At 36.8% G+C, this 17,232-nt stretch overlaps 1 protein-coding gene across 3 annotated transcripts in view; it reads right to left on the reverse strand.

Moving 5' to 3' along the window:
- TPX2 (TPX2 microtubule nucleation factor) overlaps positions 1–17,232 on the reverse strand; it is a 57,954-nt gene that overhangs the window by 25,696 nt on the left and 15,026 nt on the right. For all 3 annotated transcript variants that reach the window (XM_082358822.1, XM_082358820.1, XM_082358821.1), the window contains exons 4-6: positions 15,222–15,341; positions 8,035–8,161; positions 810–938 (exon numbers count right to left, since the gene is read on the reverse strand). In XM_082358822.1, the coding sequence (XP_082214948.1) occupies positions 810–938; positions 8,035–8,161; positions 15,222–15,341 (376 nt within the window). The remainder of the gene's footprint in view (positions 1–809; positions 939–8,034; positions 8,162–15,221; positions 15,342–17,232) is intronic.

Here is a 17,232-nt window from a genome sequence, read left to right on the forward strand (position 1 = left end):
CTTAAATTTTCTCATTCTTCAGGACAACAACCATGTTTCAACAGCAAGATTCTTCCAATAATATCATCAGATCATATATACCAATGGCTACAATGGGTAAACTTTGAGAATGCCAAAAGAAGTCAGGATAAGAGTTGTCTGGTGATGGTTCAAGAGGGTAGGAAGAGATTCCAACTGCTCATCATCAAATGAACAAATGCCAGACAGTTAGTTGTCTTCTCAATATTTATTCCACTTTCTTTCTTATTAACAGAACCCCGATTTTGTTTGGGGCAGCAATGTATGAAGGCAAAAGTATTGTACTTGCTTCAACGGTCTCTACTGCAACTAGAGGGGATCTAATTTACAGTTCAGTCAACTGAGGTATAACATAAGCGTTTCTGGAAAATATTTCACTTTCCTGATATGGGTGCTGCCCCTCTTTCTTTGCCAGACCCTTCTTCTTCTCCTCTCAAACATGGATATGATACCTAGAGATATAGCAGCTATCTTCAGATAATGAGGCAACAAGCACAAAGAAGAAGCTAAGAAACACAGAGCAGCCATCTTGAGCAACAAGTATGAAAAAAAAAACTAAGACTCAAAGAGATGTCATTGAACCAAAGCTAGCAGCAAACTACTTTCAGACTTCTGTGAAGCAAATAAATCACTATTCTTTAAACCTCTCTAGTTAAATAGGCTATTACCTTCAGCAAAATACATTCCTAACTGATAAAAATAAGAACAAGCACCATGTATTCTGCTTGCTATTACCATAGGAGCAAACAGGGTAAAATCTATGTCAACAGACAGAAGCTGTGGCTACTTACACTTTCATTTTTTTGGAGGGTGGAATTTCACTGACGATTACAGGAGTAGCACATCTCTTGGCTTTCATTTGTACATGATGTTTTTCTTTCTGTTCCAAATTCTTCTGAGCAGAGAGCCTAAGAGATCTTCTATGGTAGAAGAATCGACAAAACTTATTTGTAATGAATACATCTACTATATATGCAAATACTCCTCAGAAATGTGAAAATATGTCAAACTACAAAGGGCTATAAAAAGTATTATTTCTGCTCTAAAAAAAAAAAGTGGTATTATTTCTGCTCTAAAAATCTAATACTTTCTTGTTTTGTTGATAGTTTTTGAAAATTCACCATAAAATGTTGATACTTAAGTGCATTGGTGTTTGTAAATTAGACCTCAATAGAGCTGATTTAATTTTGTAAAAAGGCACTGGCAATCACCTAGTACAACTCCTTCCTTTTGGAAGTATGAGTAAAAGTAAAAAAAGATGAGGTAACTTGACCCTGTTACACAGCTAGCTGCTGTCAGACTTAAAATTAGAAATCAGATCTCCTGGAAATTTACTACCAAGTGTTTATTTTCTCCTCTTTCTTTTAGCCATGGTCCCCTATTTTTGTTAAAATATATAACACATAATAAAAAGTACACAAAACAAAAATTAAGTTAAATGATTACAAAGTGAAGACTCATGAAATCACCACATAGACTAAGAAACAAAACAATGGCAGCAGATGCTATCTTGACTTTTACAGTAATGATTACTTTTTCTTTATCATTTTACCATACAAACATGCATTCCATAAACATGGTCTGTTAGTTTGGAAAGGAAACAAAAAACGTTATGTAATAATCAGACTACTGGGCTTCCCTGGTGGCGCAGTGGTTAAGAATCCGTCTGCCAATGCAGTGGACAAGGGTTCAAGCCCTGGTCCGGGAAGTTCCCACATGCCGCGGAGCAATGAAGCCCGTGTGCCACAACTACTGAGCCTGCGCTCTAGAGCCCAAAAGCCACAACTACTGAGTCCTTGTGCCCTAACTACTGAAGCCCGCACGCCTAGAGCCCGTGCTCCGCAACAAGAGAAGCCACCGCAATGAGAAGCCCACGCACCGCAACAAAGAGTAGCCCCCGCTCACTGCAACTGGAGAAAGCACGCACGCAGCAAGGAAGACCCAACGCAGCCAAAAATAAATAAATAAAAATAAATAAATAAATTTTTTTAAAAAATCAGACTACTGCAAGCATTTTTTCTGTCTTGGTTTATTTTACTCAACATTATGTTTGTGACATTTAACCACATTAACTCACGTAGTTCTAATTCACTGATTTTCAATGCTGTGTAACATTCATTGTAGGAACATACCATTATTTATCCAGCCTACTGTTGATTCTCACATAATGTCTCTTGATGTACACATTGTTGTTGGGTATGTTAAGTTGTAAGATTGCTAGGTCATTGATAGACATTGGTTTATCAACTAAAGTTATTTTCCAAGGTGCTTGTACCAATTTATGCTTACACTGCCTAATTTACAAAAGTCTACACTGCTCTACGTTCTCCAAAACACTCAGTATTGTCAGATGACTTAATTTTAATCATATAAATTGGTACAGAGTAGAAACTCATTGTGGTTTTAATTTGCTTTTCCCAGTGAGACTGAGCACCTTTCCACATGTTTACTGGCCATTTGGCCATCCTCTTTCATAAAGTGCTAGTTAAGTCTCTTGGTTGTTTTCTACTGCATTGTCAACCCTTTTCTAATTGATTAGTAGGAATTCTTTATATTCTGTGAATATGAGGGCCTTTGTAGGTTTTTAGTGTTACAAATATCTCCTCCCAATCTGGGGGTTGGCGTTTCACTCTCCTTATGGTTATCATTTGATTAGACAAATATGCTCAAATACAACAACCTCCTTCCCTAAAAGCATGTCAGTGTTTTTCTGTGTGGATTCTATTTAAGAAATCTTTCCTTATTCCAAGGTCATGAAGATATTCTCCTATATTTCCTTACATGAGCTTTAGCTTTCACATTTAGATCTACAATCCACCTTGTACTGACTGTTTTCTATGGAGTGAGGTAGGGGCTCAGTCTCATTTTGTTTTATGTGGCTATCCATTGTCCAATCATTGTTTATTGAAGGGGGAAAAATAAAAACACCCTCTCCCCAAAGGTCTGCAGTACCACATTTGTCATATATTGTGTCCATATATGAGAGAGTAAGCTTTTATTTGATTCCATTGGTCTCATTTATCCTTGGGTAATACCACAAAGTCTTAATTACTGTAGCTTTATAATATTGCTATCTACTAGACACTTCAAAAGTATTTTGACTATTCTTGGACCTTTGCATTTCTGTATAAATTTTAGCATCAATTTATCAATGTCCAAAATGAAAACCTTTGGGATTTTTGTAGAGATTGCATTGAATCTATATATCAGATAAGGAGATTTGACATATTTACATTATTGAGTCTCTCAAACCATGAACATGGTTATGTCCTGCCATTTATTTAGATCTTGTTTAATTTCTCTCAAGTCTTAAGATGTATTAGTGTATATTCAAATTTTTATTAGATTGCATAGAGTACCTAATTTTAAAATCTTTATCATAAAGAATTTAAAACTTAGTAAAAAGAGAATAATATAACGAACCACCAGGTACTACTCATCATTAAGCTTTAAAACTTTCAACTTATAGCCAATCACACTGTCAATTTTCCCTCCATCCACCGCCCCCCCAGCTTTTGAAGCAAATCCCAAATTTCAGATCTTTCATCTGCAAATATTTTCATATCAATCTCTAAAAGTACTCATAAAAACAATTACATGGAGTAATGCAGAGTGCATTTATCATGCAAATCTTCTTGCATATTATTACAAAATGTACACAATATATAAAAATATGACTATTTGAAGGCACTGAGAAGTGACCAAAAGCAGGCAGAAAAAAGAGAAACATTTATCCATGAAAAGCAACTACAAAGGTTAAGAGTTATGAGTTAGTAGCTTTTTTGCCTGAGGGCACACCCCAAATGCCGCAGCTCCAGCAGCAGAAAACTCTAATCTCACTGGCCGTAGGTAATGGAAGATAGAATTCAGGCCAGTACAGCAGCTGGAAACTTAGGAGGAAAGTCCTGGAAGTGAAAGAGCTACAGAAAAGGTATCACCCAAAGTCTGAGCCAAAACTCTGCACAAATTCCTATGTATTACTATATATGCTAACTATGCATGTTTAGAGGAGACTGGGGGGCCCAGTGAAAAAGCAGAAACTGGTGAGGTGTCCATCCTTAAAAGACATAAGTGCACTAGGTAAGACTGGTGAGTTCGCTGGGTTTTTTTTGATTCAGTGCATTCCCCAATGTGTATATAGTAGAATGGCACACAGCTGAAGTCTTACTAGCTTTAGGTATCAGAAGACAAACATTAGGGCTGGCAAAACAACTGGAAATTTAGAGGCAAAATGAGAAGCTAGAGAACCAGAGAGGATGAACACTTAAGCCTGAGTATAAACTCTACTCGGTCTTGGCTGACCGCTAACATTTTCAGGCACAGGGGAGACTCCAGGGAGCCAGACTGAAAAAACAACTGTATATGCAGATATATGAATGGCCAGTAATCACATGAAAATGTGATCAACATCATCAGTCATCAGAAAAATACAAATTAAAAACACAATGAGGGACTTCCCTGGTGGCGCAGTGGTTAAGAATCTGCCTGCCAATGCAGGGGACACGGGTTCCAGCCTTGGTCCGGGAAGATCCCACATGCCGCAGAGCAACTAAGCCCATGTGCCACAACTACTGAGCCTGTGCTCTAGAGCCCACGAGCCACAACTACTGAGCCTGCGTTCCACAACTACTGAGCCCACGCGTCTAGAGCCCGTGCTCCACAACAAGAGAAGCCACCGCAATGAGAAGCCCACACACCACATCACAACGAAGAGTAGCCCCTGCTCGCTGCAACTACAGAAAGCCTGAGCACAGCAACGAAGACCCAACGTAGCCAAAAATAAATAAATAAATAAATAAATTTATTTTTAAAAAAATACAATGAAATATCATTAAAAAGACTGACAATACCAAGTGTTGGCCAGGATATGGAGCAACTGATACTCTCATATACTGCTAATGGGAATGTAAAATGGTACAGTCACTTTGGGAAAATTCTGTTTCTTCTAAACATACACTTAGCAGTACAGTCCAGCAATTTCACTCCTAGGTATTCACCCAAGAGAAACACGTCCTCACAAAAATCTATAGGCAAACTACTCATAGAAGCTTTATTTATAATAACCCCAAACTGGAAACAACTCAAATGTCCTCAACTGGTTAATGGATAAACTGTGGTATATCCATCCAACAGAATTTATTATCAGCAATAAAAAGGAACAAAATATTAATACATGCAATGACATGAATGAATCTCAAAAGCACATGCTAAGTGAAAGAACTCAGATATAAAAGAGTACATACTATACAATTCCATTTATAAAAATATCTAGAACAGGCAAAGTTAATCTATGGCGACAGAAATCAGAACAGTGGCTGCCTCTGGGTGGGAGGCGGGAAAGTGAGAAGGCAGAAAGAACAGTAAAAGTTGACTTTAAAGGGAGAGGAATGAGGGAATGTTCTGAGGTGATGGAATTTGTTCTATATTGGTATCGTGGTTGCATTATAGGCTTGTCAAAACTAATCAGACTGTGCCCTCAAGAGCTGTACATTTTACTATATGCAAATTATACCCCAATAAAATTAGTTAATTTTTTTTAAATGGACAGGGTTTCATTAAAAATTAGAAGGAAATAAAGGCAAAGTACATGAAGACATGGTCATTTTGGACCACTACTAAAATTCAATATACAATGATATTATAAAGTCAAGAGAAGAATTGCTGAATGTCTTTAGGGAGAAGTTGCTAAGGGATGAGACTATTAAAAATTAAAACATATATGTGGGGCTTCCCTGGTGGTGCAACGGTTGAGAATCTGCCTGCCAATGCAGGAGACACGGGTTCGAGCCCTGGTCTGGGAAGATCCCACATGCTGCGGAGCAACTAAGCCCGTGCACCACAACGATTGAGCCTGCACTCTAGAGCCTTCGAGCCACAGCTACTGAAGCCCGTGCGCCTAGAGCCCGTGCTCCGCAACAAGAGAAGCCACCGCAATGAGAAGCCCGTGCAATGCAACAAAGAGTAGCCCCACTCGCCACAACTAGAGAAAGTCCACGCACAGCAACAAAGACCCAATGCAGCCAAAAATAAATAAATAAATAAATAAATAAATTTATTTTAAAAATATATGTGGTAAACCAACACCTGTATGGAAAAATTATTATTATAGACTAAGGCCTTATTGACTTTTAACTATTCTGAGTCAAAGGAGTTTTGGCCATCTTTTAGCTTATCATCAAAATCATGTGAGAAGAAAATAGTAGGAAATTTGTATGATCATCTATACCTTCCTATTCCATCTGCTATTCTTTTCTCGATTAGGTATCCCTAGACTAAGATAAATCTGAGATCTAAGATAAATGGCACTAATGTTTTACCTTTTTATGCATTTTCATAATGCAGCCTCATTTACAAACTACTACTACATGTTATCCTATTTGGCCATTTCTTGCAATAAGCCTGAGAGAGACGGTTATTCTCAGTAAACTAAGGTTTTGAGTAGTAGAGATACCTGCCTTTAAAACAAATGAAACAAAAACAATTCAGGTCTTCTGACTCTGTGAACAGCTGGCTTTCTGTCATACCATCATTTCCAAAAAGCATTCAAAAATTCATTCAGAATGTGGGGCAATTCTAGTAATCATATACATATTCAAAATGCAAAAGCCAAGACACTAGCACTATCTTGGACTCTGAAGGAATCTATAGGATACTGGGTCCCTTTTCCATAGGGACTTAACAATCTAAACATGGAACAGAAATCATAGAATCAACCTGTAGCAATCTCTTAAATCTCCTGTGATAGCTGGTTGAATCTCACAGAATTTTTCAATCAAAAGGGGCTTCTTCACCAGAAAAGATTAAAATAAGCACATATGATACCATCTTCAAAAGGTGATCCCCTTATACCAGCATGAGGCTTTGTAAAGGGTAATTTCATTACTTCTGAGCAATAGTATTATAAATACTCTGCCATTCCTCAATATTGTTGACATCAAAGTATAAAGCATTAAATAGTTCTGGAATTTATTTATTTATTTTTAAATATTTATTTGTTTATTTGGCTGCACCGGGTCTTAGTTGCGGCACTTGGGATCTTCATTGCAGCATACGGGATCTTTTAGTTGTGGTATATGGAATCTTTAGTTGTGGCATACGAACACTTAGTTGCAGCATGTGGGATCTAGTTCCCTGGCCAGGGAACTAACCCGGGCCCCCTGCATAGGGAGCGTGGAATCTTAGCCACTGGACACCAAGGAAGTCCCCAGTCCTGGAATTTAAACTCTATGGGTGAGTGGTAATTATTAGATGGTGAAGGTTTTGGTTTTTTTTTTTTTTTTTTGGCCATGTTGTGCAGCTTGTGGAATCTTAGTTCCCCAACCAGGGATTGAACCCAGGCCATGGCAGTGAAAGTGTTGAGTCCTAACCACTGGACCACCAGGAACTCCCAAGTGAAAGTTTTTAAAAATCTAATTCAAATAATCTTTTGATTAGTGCCATCTGAAGGCAACTAATATTAAGACTAACAGCTTTGTTTTGGTTAAAAAGAGGATGCTGATACAAAGTGCAACATTCAAAGACATGAGATTTTCAGAGGTTCCTAGTGCCAAGAGTACAGCTTACCCCACCCATCCATCCACCCCTTCACTCAAGACTTTATTCAGCTTTGCTCCTGCAAGACACTGTTAGGTACTAAGGATACATGACACTTGCCCTTATGAAGTGTATTTACAACCTATACACAGGAAAAAAAAAAAAACAAACCTGCCACATATCCATACAAATAAATGTAAATGGCAACCCATGTTGACAGCGCAAATAGCAAGGACTTTGGAACCAATGTGATCAGTCTGAATCCTGTCTCTGAAATAAATCTGCCTTGGGCAAGCAACTTAGTACCTCTGAGCCCTTATCTATAAATTAAGCATGTTAACTACAACTCATAAATGTTATGAAGATTAAATAAGGTAACATGAAGAGTCTAATGTAGTATGGGACACATAGTAGGTGCTCCAGTAACTCTTCTTTGAACATTATTAATATAACCACCACTTTTGAACACCAAAACAGTCTTACCTCTGAGGCTGAGCTAGAATATTTCTTGATGTGGTTCCTTTGACTTTCAGAGAAGAACAAGCATTTGTTGGAATGGACTCTTCCACCAGGTTTTCTTTTTCAGCCTCTTTGTTATAAGTGTTGTCAACTACAAGAGAGCAAAAACTAGTCAGTACTCAAATCCCAAGGAAATGAGTTGGAGATGAGAGATACATGTGTATATATATATATATATGACTTAATACAGAATTCTAGATTGCAAATTTTGTGTGTGTGTGTGTGTGTGTGTGTGTGTGTGTGTGTATCCCTCCTAAGCAGTGAAATCTTATGCAGAAGAGTAATTTATAAAAGCTACTTTGGTTGAAGCAGAAATGAAGTATCCAGGGCCTGCCTGTTTGCCAGCCTAAGGCATCACCTCAGAAAAAAGTATCCCAAACACATTCTCATGACATTTTTTTTTTTAACATCTTCTCATGACATTTTAAAAAGATAAAATTCTGAAAGCTTCCATAGAGAAAAACAAATCACCTAAGGAAGGAAAATAGGATAAGCTGAATTCCTCATCAGTAACACAGGATGATAAAAGATAACAGAACAATGCCTTCAGAGAAGTCAAGAAAAAATCTTTTAATCTGCAATTCTATATTAAAAGTAGCAAGGAAAAAGCAACAAGTTACATACAAGGAAACTCCCATAAGGCTATCAGCTGACTTTTCAGCAGAAACTGCAGGCCAGAAGGAAGTGGCACAATATATTTAAAGCGATGAAAGGGAAAAACCTACAACCAAGAGTACTTTCCCCAGCAAGGCTCTCATTCAGATTTGATGGACACATCAAAAGTTTTACAGACATGCAAAAGCTAAAAGATTTCAGCACTACCAAAGGCAGCTTTATAAGAAATGTTAAAGGGACTTCACTAAGTGAAAAAGAAAAGACCACAACTAGAAACATGAACATTACAAAAGGAAATATCTCATTGGTAAAGGCAAATATACAGTAAAAGTAGTAAATCAACCACATACAAAGCTAATAGGAAGGTTAAAAGACAAAAGTAGTAAAATCATCTGTATCTACAATAAGCAGTTAAGGGACACACGAAACAATCAGATGTAAAATATGATGTCAAAACAGTAATCATATGGGGAGGAGAGTACAAATGCTGGGTTGTTAAAATGCATTTGAAATTATGAGATCAGCAACTTAAAATAATCAAAGAGATATACAGATTGATAAATATAAACCTCACGGTAATCACAAACCAAAAATCTATAATAGATACACACACACACAAAAAGAGAAGGAATCCAAATATAACACTAAAGACAGTCATCAAACCACAAGGGAAGAGAACAAAAAAAGAACAAAGGAACAAAACCTGACATACAAAAACAACCCAAAAACAATTAACAAAATGGCGATAAGTAGATACATATCAATAATTACATGCAGATGGACTAAATGTTCCAATCAAAAGACACGAAGTGGCTGAATGGATACAAAAACAAGACCCATATATATGCTGCCTACAAGAGACTCACTTCAGATCTAAAGACACACTCAGACTGAAGGTGAGGGGATGGAAAAGAGTATTCCATGCAAATGGAAATCAAAAGAAAACGGAGTGGCAATAATAATATCAGACAAAATAGACTTTAAAACAAAGAATGTTACAAGAGACAAAGAAGTACACTACATAATGATCAAGGAATCAATCCAAGAAGAAGATATAGCAATTATAAATATATATGCACCCAACAGAGAACCACCTAGATACATAAAGCAAATATTTACAGACATAAAGGGAGAAATTGACAGTAACACAATAACAGTAGGGGACTTTTAACACCCCACTTATATCAATGAACAGATCATCCAGACAGAAAACCTGTAAGGAAACACTGGCCTTAAATGACACATCAGACCATATATATAGAGAGAAAACATTCTATCCAAAAGCAGCAAAATACATATTCTTTCCAAGTGCACATGGAACATTCTCCAGGATAGATCACATGCTAGGCCACAAAACAAGCCTTGGTAACTTTAAGAAAACTGAAATCATATTAAGCATCTTTTCTGACCATAACACTATGAGACTAGAAGTCAACTATAAGAAAAAAACTGCAAGAAACAAAAACACATGGAGGCTAAACAATATGCTACTAAACAACCAATGGATCACTGAAGAAATCAAAGAAGAAATCAAAAAATACCTGGAAACAAATGAAAACAAAAACACAACAATCCAAAAATCTATGGGATGCAGGAAAAGCGGTTCTAAGAGGGAAGTTTATAGCAATAGAAGCTTACCTCAGGAAACAAGAAAAATCTCAAACAACCTAAGCTTACACCTAAAGGAACTAGAAAAAGAAGAACAAACAAAACACAAAGTTAGTAGAAGGAAAGAAATCATAAAGATCAGAGCAGAAAGAAATGAATAAATCGAAATAAGTGAAATAGAGACTAAAAAAAATATAAAAGATCAATGAAACTAAGAGCTGGTTCTTTGAGAAGATAAATAAAATTGATAAACCCTTAGCCAGACTCATCAAGAAAAAAAGAGAGAGGGCCCAAATCAATAAAATCAGAAATGAAAAAGGAGAAGTTACAACTCACAACACAGAAACACAAAGGATCATAGGAGATTACTACAACCATCTATATGCCAATAAAATGGACAAATTCCTAGAAATGTAAAATCTCCTAAGACTGAACAAGGAAGAAATAGAAAATACGAAGAAACCAATTACTAGCAATGAAATTGAATCAGTAATTTAAAAAAAACTCCCAACAAACAAAAGTCCAGAACCAGATGGCTTCACAGGTGAATTCTGCCAAACATTTAGAAGAGTTAACACCTATCCTTCTCAAGCTATTCCAAAAAACTGCAGAGGAAGGAATGCTTCCAAGCTCATTCTATGAGGCCAGCATCACCCTGGTACCAAAACCAGACAAAGATATCATAAAAAAGGCCAATATCACTGATGAACATAGATGCAAAAATCCTCAACAAAATGTTAGCAAACCAAATCCAACAATATATTAAAAGGATCATACACCATGATCAAGTGGGATACCATATCTTCTTTATCCATACCACATACCACTATAAGGAGAAATAAACAAATCCACAATTATAGTCTAAAATTTCAATACCTCTCTCTCTAATTGATAGAACAAGTTGACAGAAAAATCAGTAAGATTATAACAGCCACAAATAATATATAAGCAAATGAGCATGGCTGTATTCCAATAAGACTTCATTTACAAAAATATGTTGTGGTCAAATTATCATAAAGATGTAACAATTATAAACATATACATACCTAACAACAGAGACCCAGATACCTGAAGGAAAAACTGACGAAACTCACGGGAGAAATAGCCAATTCAGCAATAATAGTTGAAGACTTCAATATCCCTACTTTCAATAATGGACAGAGCCATCAGATAAATGATCAATAAGGAGACAGAAGACTTGAGCAACACTATCAACCAACTTGACCCAACTGACATTTATGTAACTCTCCACCCAAGGACGGCAGAATACACATTTTTTTTTTAAGTACACCCAGTACATTTACCAAGACAGACCATATTCTGGGCCATGAAACAAGTCTCAATACATTTAAAAGAGTTCAAGTCATACAAGTATGTCCTTTCACCACAGTGGAAATCCCCCAAGAAATCAATAACAGATAAGATTTTTGGACCACCCCCACCCCAAATATTTGGAAATTAAATAACACACAGGTAACTAGCAACTAGTAGATAAATTAAGTCCTGGAGATCTAAATGCATAGCATAAATGGTATAGTCAACAACACTGTATTATGAACTTCAAAGTTGATGAGACTAGATATTAATTGTTCTCATTACAAAAGAAATGATAATTATGTGATATGATAGAGGTGTTAATTACATTGCATTATATAAATGTATCAAATCAACACTCTGTACACCTTAAACTTACATGATGTTATAAGTCAATTATATCACAATTAAAAAAAACACATAGGTCGGGACTTCCCTGGTGGTACAGTGGTTAAGAATCCACCTTCCAATGCAGTGGACGTGGGTTTGATCCCTGGTCTGGGAACTAAGATCCCACATGCTGCTGGGCAACTAAGCCCGCGCGCCGCAACTACTGAGCCCACGCGCTCTGGAACCCGTGCATCACAACTAGAGAGCCTGTGCACCACAACTAGAGAAGCCCGCGCAGCCAAAATAAAAAAACAAAAAAAACCACATAGGTCAAAGATCTCAAAAGGGAAATTAAAAGTATTTTGAATGGAATGAAAATAAAAACATAGCATTTCAAATTTATGGGATGTGGCTAAAGCAGTACTTAGGGGATATTTACAGCAGGAAACACATTAACAAAGAAGAAAGATGTCAAATCAATGGCTTCAGCTGCCACCTTAAGAAACTTTATATATATATTGAACCCAAAGTAAATAGAAGGGAAATAATAAAGAACAGAATGGAAATCAATGAACTAAAAACCAGAAAAACAATAGGAAAAAAAAAAAAACAACAATGAAACCAAAAGCTGGTTCTCTGAGAAGATTATTAACACTGATAAATCTTTAGCCAGACTGATTAGGAAAATAGAGAGAGATGACAGAAATTACCAATATCAGGAATGAAAGAGGTGATATCACTACAGACTTTATAAGTATCAAAAGGATAATAAGGAAACATTATGAACAACTTTTCACCTATAAATTCAACAACTTGGATGACACAGACAAATTACTTGAAAGACAAGCTACCAACGCTCATTCAAGAAGAAACAGATAATCGATATCTGTTAAAAAAATTGAATCTTTAGTTAAAAACCTTCCTGCAAAGAAAACTCCAGACCCAGATGGCTTCACTGGTGAATTCTACCAAACATTTAAGAAAGATATAATATCTATTTTACACAAGTTCTTCCAGAGAAATGAAGAGAAGGGAATATTTATAGAGTAAGGCTAACATTACTCTATCAAAATCAAACAAAGGCATCATAAGAAAGGAAAACTACAGATCATTATTCCTCATAAACATAGATGAAAAAATTTTTAACAAAAAAATGTAGCAAACTGAACCTAAAATATATATAAAAAGAAAAATACCATCCTGACCAATTGGGGGTTCATCCCAGAAATGAAAGGTTGGCTTAAAATTGGAAAATCAGCATAACTGAACATAGTTAAAGAATAAAAGAAAAAAGAAAAAAAATCATGTAAACTTCTTAATAAACGCAGAAAAAGCATTTGAGAATATCTAGCATCCATTACTATAAAAATTATCAGCAAAATAGGAATAGAAGGGAAATTCCTCAGCCTGATAAAGGGCATCTATGAAAAAACTACAGTTAACATCATACTTAATGGTGAAAGCCTGAATGTTTTTGCCCTAAGATCAGGAATAAAACAAGCATGTTGGGACTTCCCTGGTGGCGCAGTGGTTGGGAGTCCGTCTGCCAATGCAGGGGACACGGGTTCGAGCACTGGTCCGGGAAGATCCCACATGCCGCGGAGCAGCTAAGCCCGTGTGCCGCAACTGCTGAGCCTGCGCCCTGGAGCCTGCGAGCCACAACTACTGAAGCCCACGCACCGCAACGAAGAGTAGCCCCCGCTCACCGCAACTGCAGAGAGCCCACGCGCAGCAGTGAAGACCCAACGCAGCCAAAAATAAATAATAAATAAAATAAATAAATTTTTTAAAAAAACAAGCATGTCTACTTCTCTACTCCTATTCAGCATCCTACTAAAGGTGCAGTATGCAAGAAAGAAAAAGAAACAAAAGGCAGATAACATAATCACCTTCGTAGAAATCTGATGGAATCTACAAAAAAGATACAAACACTACTGAGTTTAGAAGATTGTAGGATATAAGATCAACATAGAAAAATTAATTGTATTTCTTTGTACTAGCAACACAATAGAAAGTTGAAATCAAAATAGAGGTCTGAAAAGTGCTTTGAGAACACAAATAAGGGGAATCAATTAGAGAAAAAAGATATTTGAGCTGGAACTTGAATGATAAGTAAGGACTTTTCAGTTAGATTAAAGGTATTCAAGGCAGAAGAAATAGCACTAATGAGACAGGTAAGAATGTGTGCTAACAAAGAACAAAAAGACTGCGGGGCCCAAGGGGTATACATGCATGGAAGCAGTGTACATGGTCTTTGCCACATGATGGGCCATGCAGAGGTCTCTTGCTCTGGGGCTTACTGCTGATATAACAGTCTTAAACTGAAAGTGGTCCAGACAAACTAGGTACATCACATCCTCTTTCAATTCAAGAAGAGCACAAAGACCATCAAAGCAACAGAAAATCTGCCATGCTTCTAAGCACCTCAAGTGAAACGTGCACATAGTTCTAACCTCTTATGCAAGAAAGATGGATGTAAAAGTTCAGGATCCTTGTCCAGATCCCAAATTCAATAGATATCACCTGTACTCATGAATGAACTATTTAAAAGTCAGCCTAGCAACTCAGACTCTGCAAACTACACAAGTTCACTGAAAATACAGCTATTTTCTGATACGGCCCTCTAGTTATTGGTGTGACTGAGGCTAGTTTCAGATTTACCCATAAGATTAATTTTCAAATGTTCTAAATTGATTGTGGTGATGACTGCACAACTATGCTGTGAATATATGAAAAAACATTGAAATGTACATTTTAAGCAGGTGAATTGTATATGTGAATTATATCTAAATATAGCTACTATTTCAAAACAAGAATCATTTTTGAGGATTTAAAGAATTTTTTTTTGTTTTAATCAAATAAACAGTATTTTGCAGATTTAGTAACTACTAGTTTAAGTGTCAATCATCTTTTAAAATCAGATACACGACTCAAAGAATTCTTGTACAGTTAGCAAGTAGTACATTCTTCCCTCCTGCTGTTTTGTTTCCCAGCCAGACCGAGGTTAGGTTACATTAAATCTAGCCATAAAAAGAAAATAGTTACATATCTGGCAATAAAATTCTATGTTAGCTTAATTTCCAAAAGACTGGAAAAAAAAAAAAAAGAATGCAGCACATCATTAGTTTCACATTCACCATGAAATGAATAAATGAATTAGCACATTTCACCAATTAAAATCCAAGGGATACATCATTTAGGTAATTTCCCCAGATCCCTCAGGTTCCTAATATACTGCTCGACCATTCTGCCAAGCAGCTTTTTTCTAAGATGTTCTTTCTTACCTGGTCTCAAAGGTGTGACATCTTGCTGAAGATTAGCTGCTCTCAGAGGAGTTTTGCCCTGAAAAAGCCCTCCTGTACCATTCTTCCCAGGAAACTTACTCTCCAAATTGGCCTTCTCTTCTGTGAAAAGGTAAAATCATCATCGTGTAAACAATCAGCAAGAAAGCAAAATAAATTAGTGCCATACACTTAATATGGGGCCTAAATAAAGCTTCCTACCAGTATACTTCTAACTCATTTGCAAGTACCAGCAAAGTTCTAGTGATCAAAAAGGAATAAGTACACATTATACGTCAGAGATAGTGACTGCAAAAACTATCACTAAAACACTGGCAACACTGAACAATGTATTATAGAAAAGAAGTGCAGACTCTACATTGTGAATAGCTCCTTATCTTTGCTTGATACACATTCAGGACCATACAAGCATAAACTGGCCTTATCTACCACCTAAATACATCATGTTCCTCTTAAAGAAAACTGTATCCAGCAAGACCTGCAAGGCTTACAAGGGACATCTGAGAGTCTAATTGTGTTGAGGTTCTTCCTCAACTAGGAGAGTGTGGGGTGTATGAGGATGGAGCAGAGTTAGGCTCTCTTGAGGAATTTTATCTTAGGTTCCGCTGTGCCCAAAAGCCAGTGCAAAGAAGTGAAAAGTGTGTTCTACCAACAGCCTACCGAAAGAAATTTTAGGAATGCGGCGAGCCCCAGCAATAACTCTGTGAATGTACACTCTGATTGCAACTGTGTAAAAAGATGTGATTATTTGGAAGAAAATTAGAAAGTAATATATTAGAACTAAGGTGATTTTGAAAAAAATAGTGGGATTCATTTTTTCTTCCAAACTGTATCTAATAGTATTGTTATATTAATATTTCCTTTCTTGTTTTCAAGAAAAACTTGGAAAAAGAGATAGACTACTCAGCTATTTCCTCAGGGTTTCTGTGGGCCAAGGGCATGGGGAAGACCTCTGTATGGCAGCTGGCCGTCTTATCCACCCTTCCTCCTACACCACGCCCAAAAGACCCCTCCTCTCAGGATACCCACTGGATTTTATTAGAATCCTTTTCCAAGAGAATGGCATATGCCATCACATTTGGACACTGCATTATAAGTGTTAAGTACAGCTGCAATGGACTAATTTCTATCCCCCATCACATACTGATTTCTTTTAATGAGGAGGATAAGGACATGAGATAGAAGAAAATGAAGGAGCCCCAGCAAATACTAGCCTCACATATCACTGGGCTCAGATATTATTCCAACGTAATATAAAAACAAAACCACATCCTTATTTGTTGACCTGGTGTCAAAGTTTGTGTCATATCACCTGCCCCAACATCAGGCAATCCTATCTCTATTTGGAGATTGGGTTCTGAGTAGCATAATCCCTCCATTTAAAAATGAACTGGGGGGAATTTCCTAGAGGTCCCGTGGTTAGGACTCCCTGCTTCCACTGCAGGGAGTACAGGTTCGATCCCTGGTCGGGGAACTAAGATCCCTCAAGCTGTGTGGTGGGGCCAAAAAAAAAAAAAAAAAAAGAACTGGGAAGAAGCAGCAAGAGGGAGATCAATATAGTTATAAAAGGGCAACACAGGATCCTTGTGATGTTAGAACTGTTTGACATCTTGACTGTTGCAGCAGATCAACAAACCTACACAGGTGATAAAATTGCATAGAATTTAATACACATAAATAAAAATAAACACAAGTCAAACTGGGGAAATCTGAGTAAGACTGTCCACATCCCAGTTGTAATATTATATATACTCTATGCCCAGTGACAGTAGAGCAAGTTTTTATGTGACTGCCATCACTACAGACATGTCCTAGAACTTCACTCAACTTTGTTTCATCTAGATTTTACCATATGTCCCTAAAGCTTAAATATTTGTCATTCTTAACTGGAAAACATTGATTTCTACTGATAGTCCATTCCCAAAATACTGGGCATCTCGATTATTTCTATCATATCGTGGATGACAAAGTATCTTGGTGCAGAAAAGAATTT

This window comes from Balaenoptera borealis (genome assembly GCF_965194805.1).
Source record: "Balaenoptera borealis genome assembly, chromosome: 16".
In the NCBI taxonomy this organism is placed as follows: Eukaryota; Metazoa; Chordata; class Mammalia; order Artiodactyla; family Balaenopteridae; genus Balaenoptera; species Balaenoptera borealis.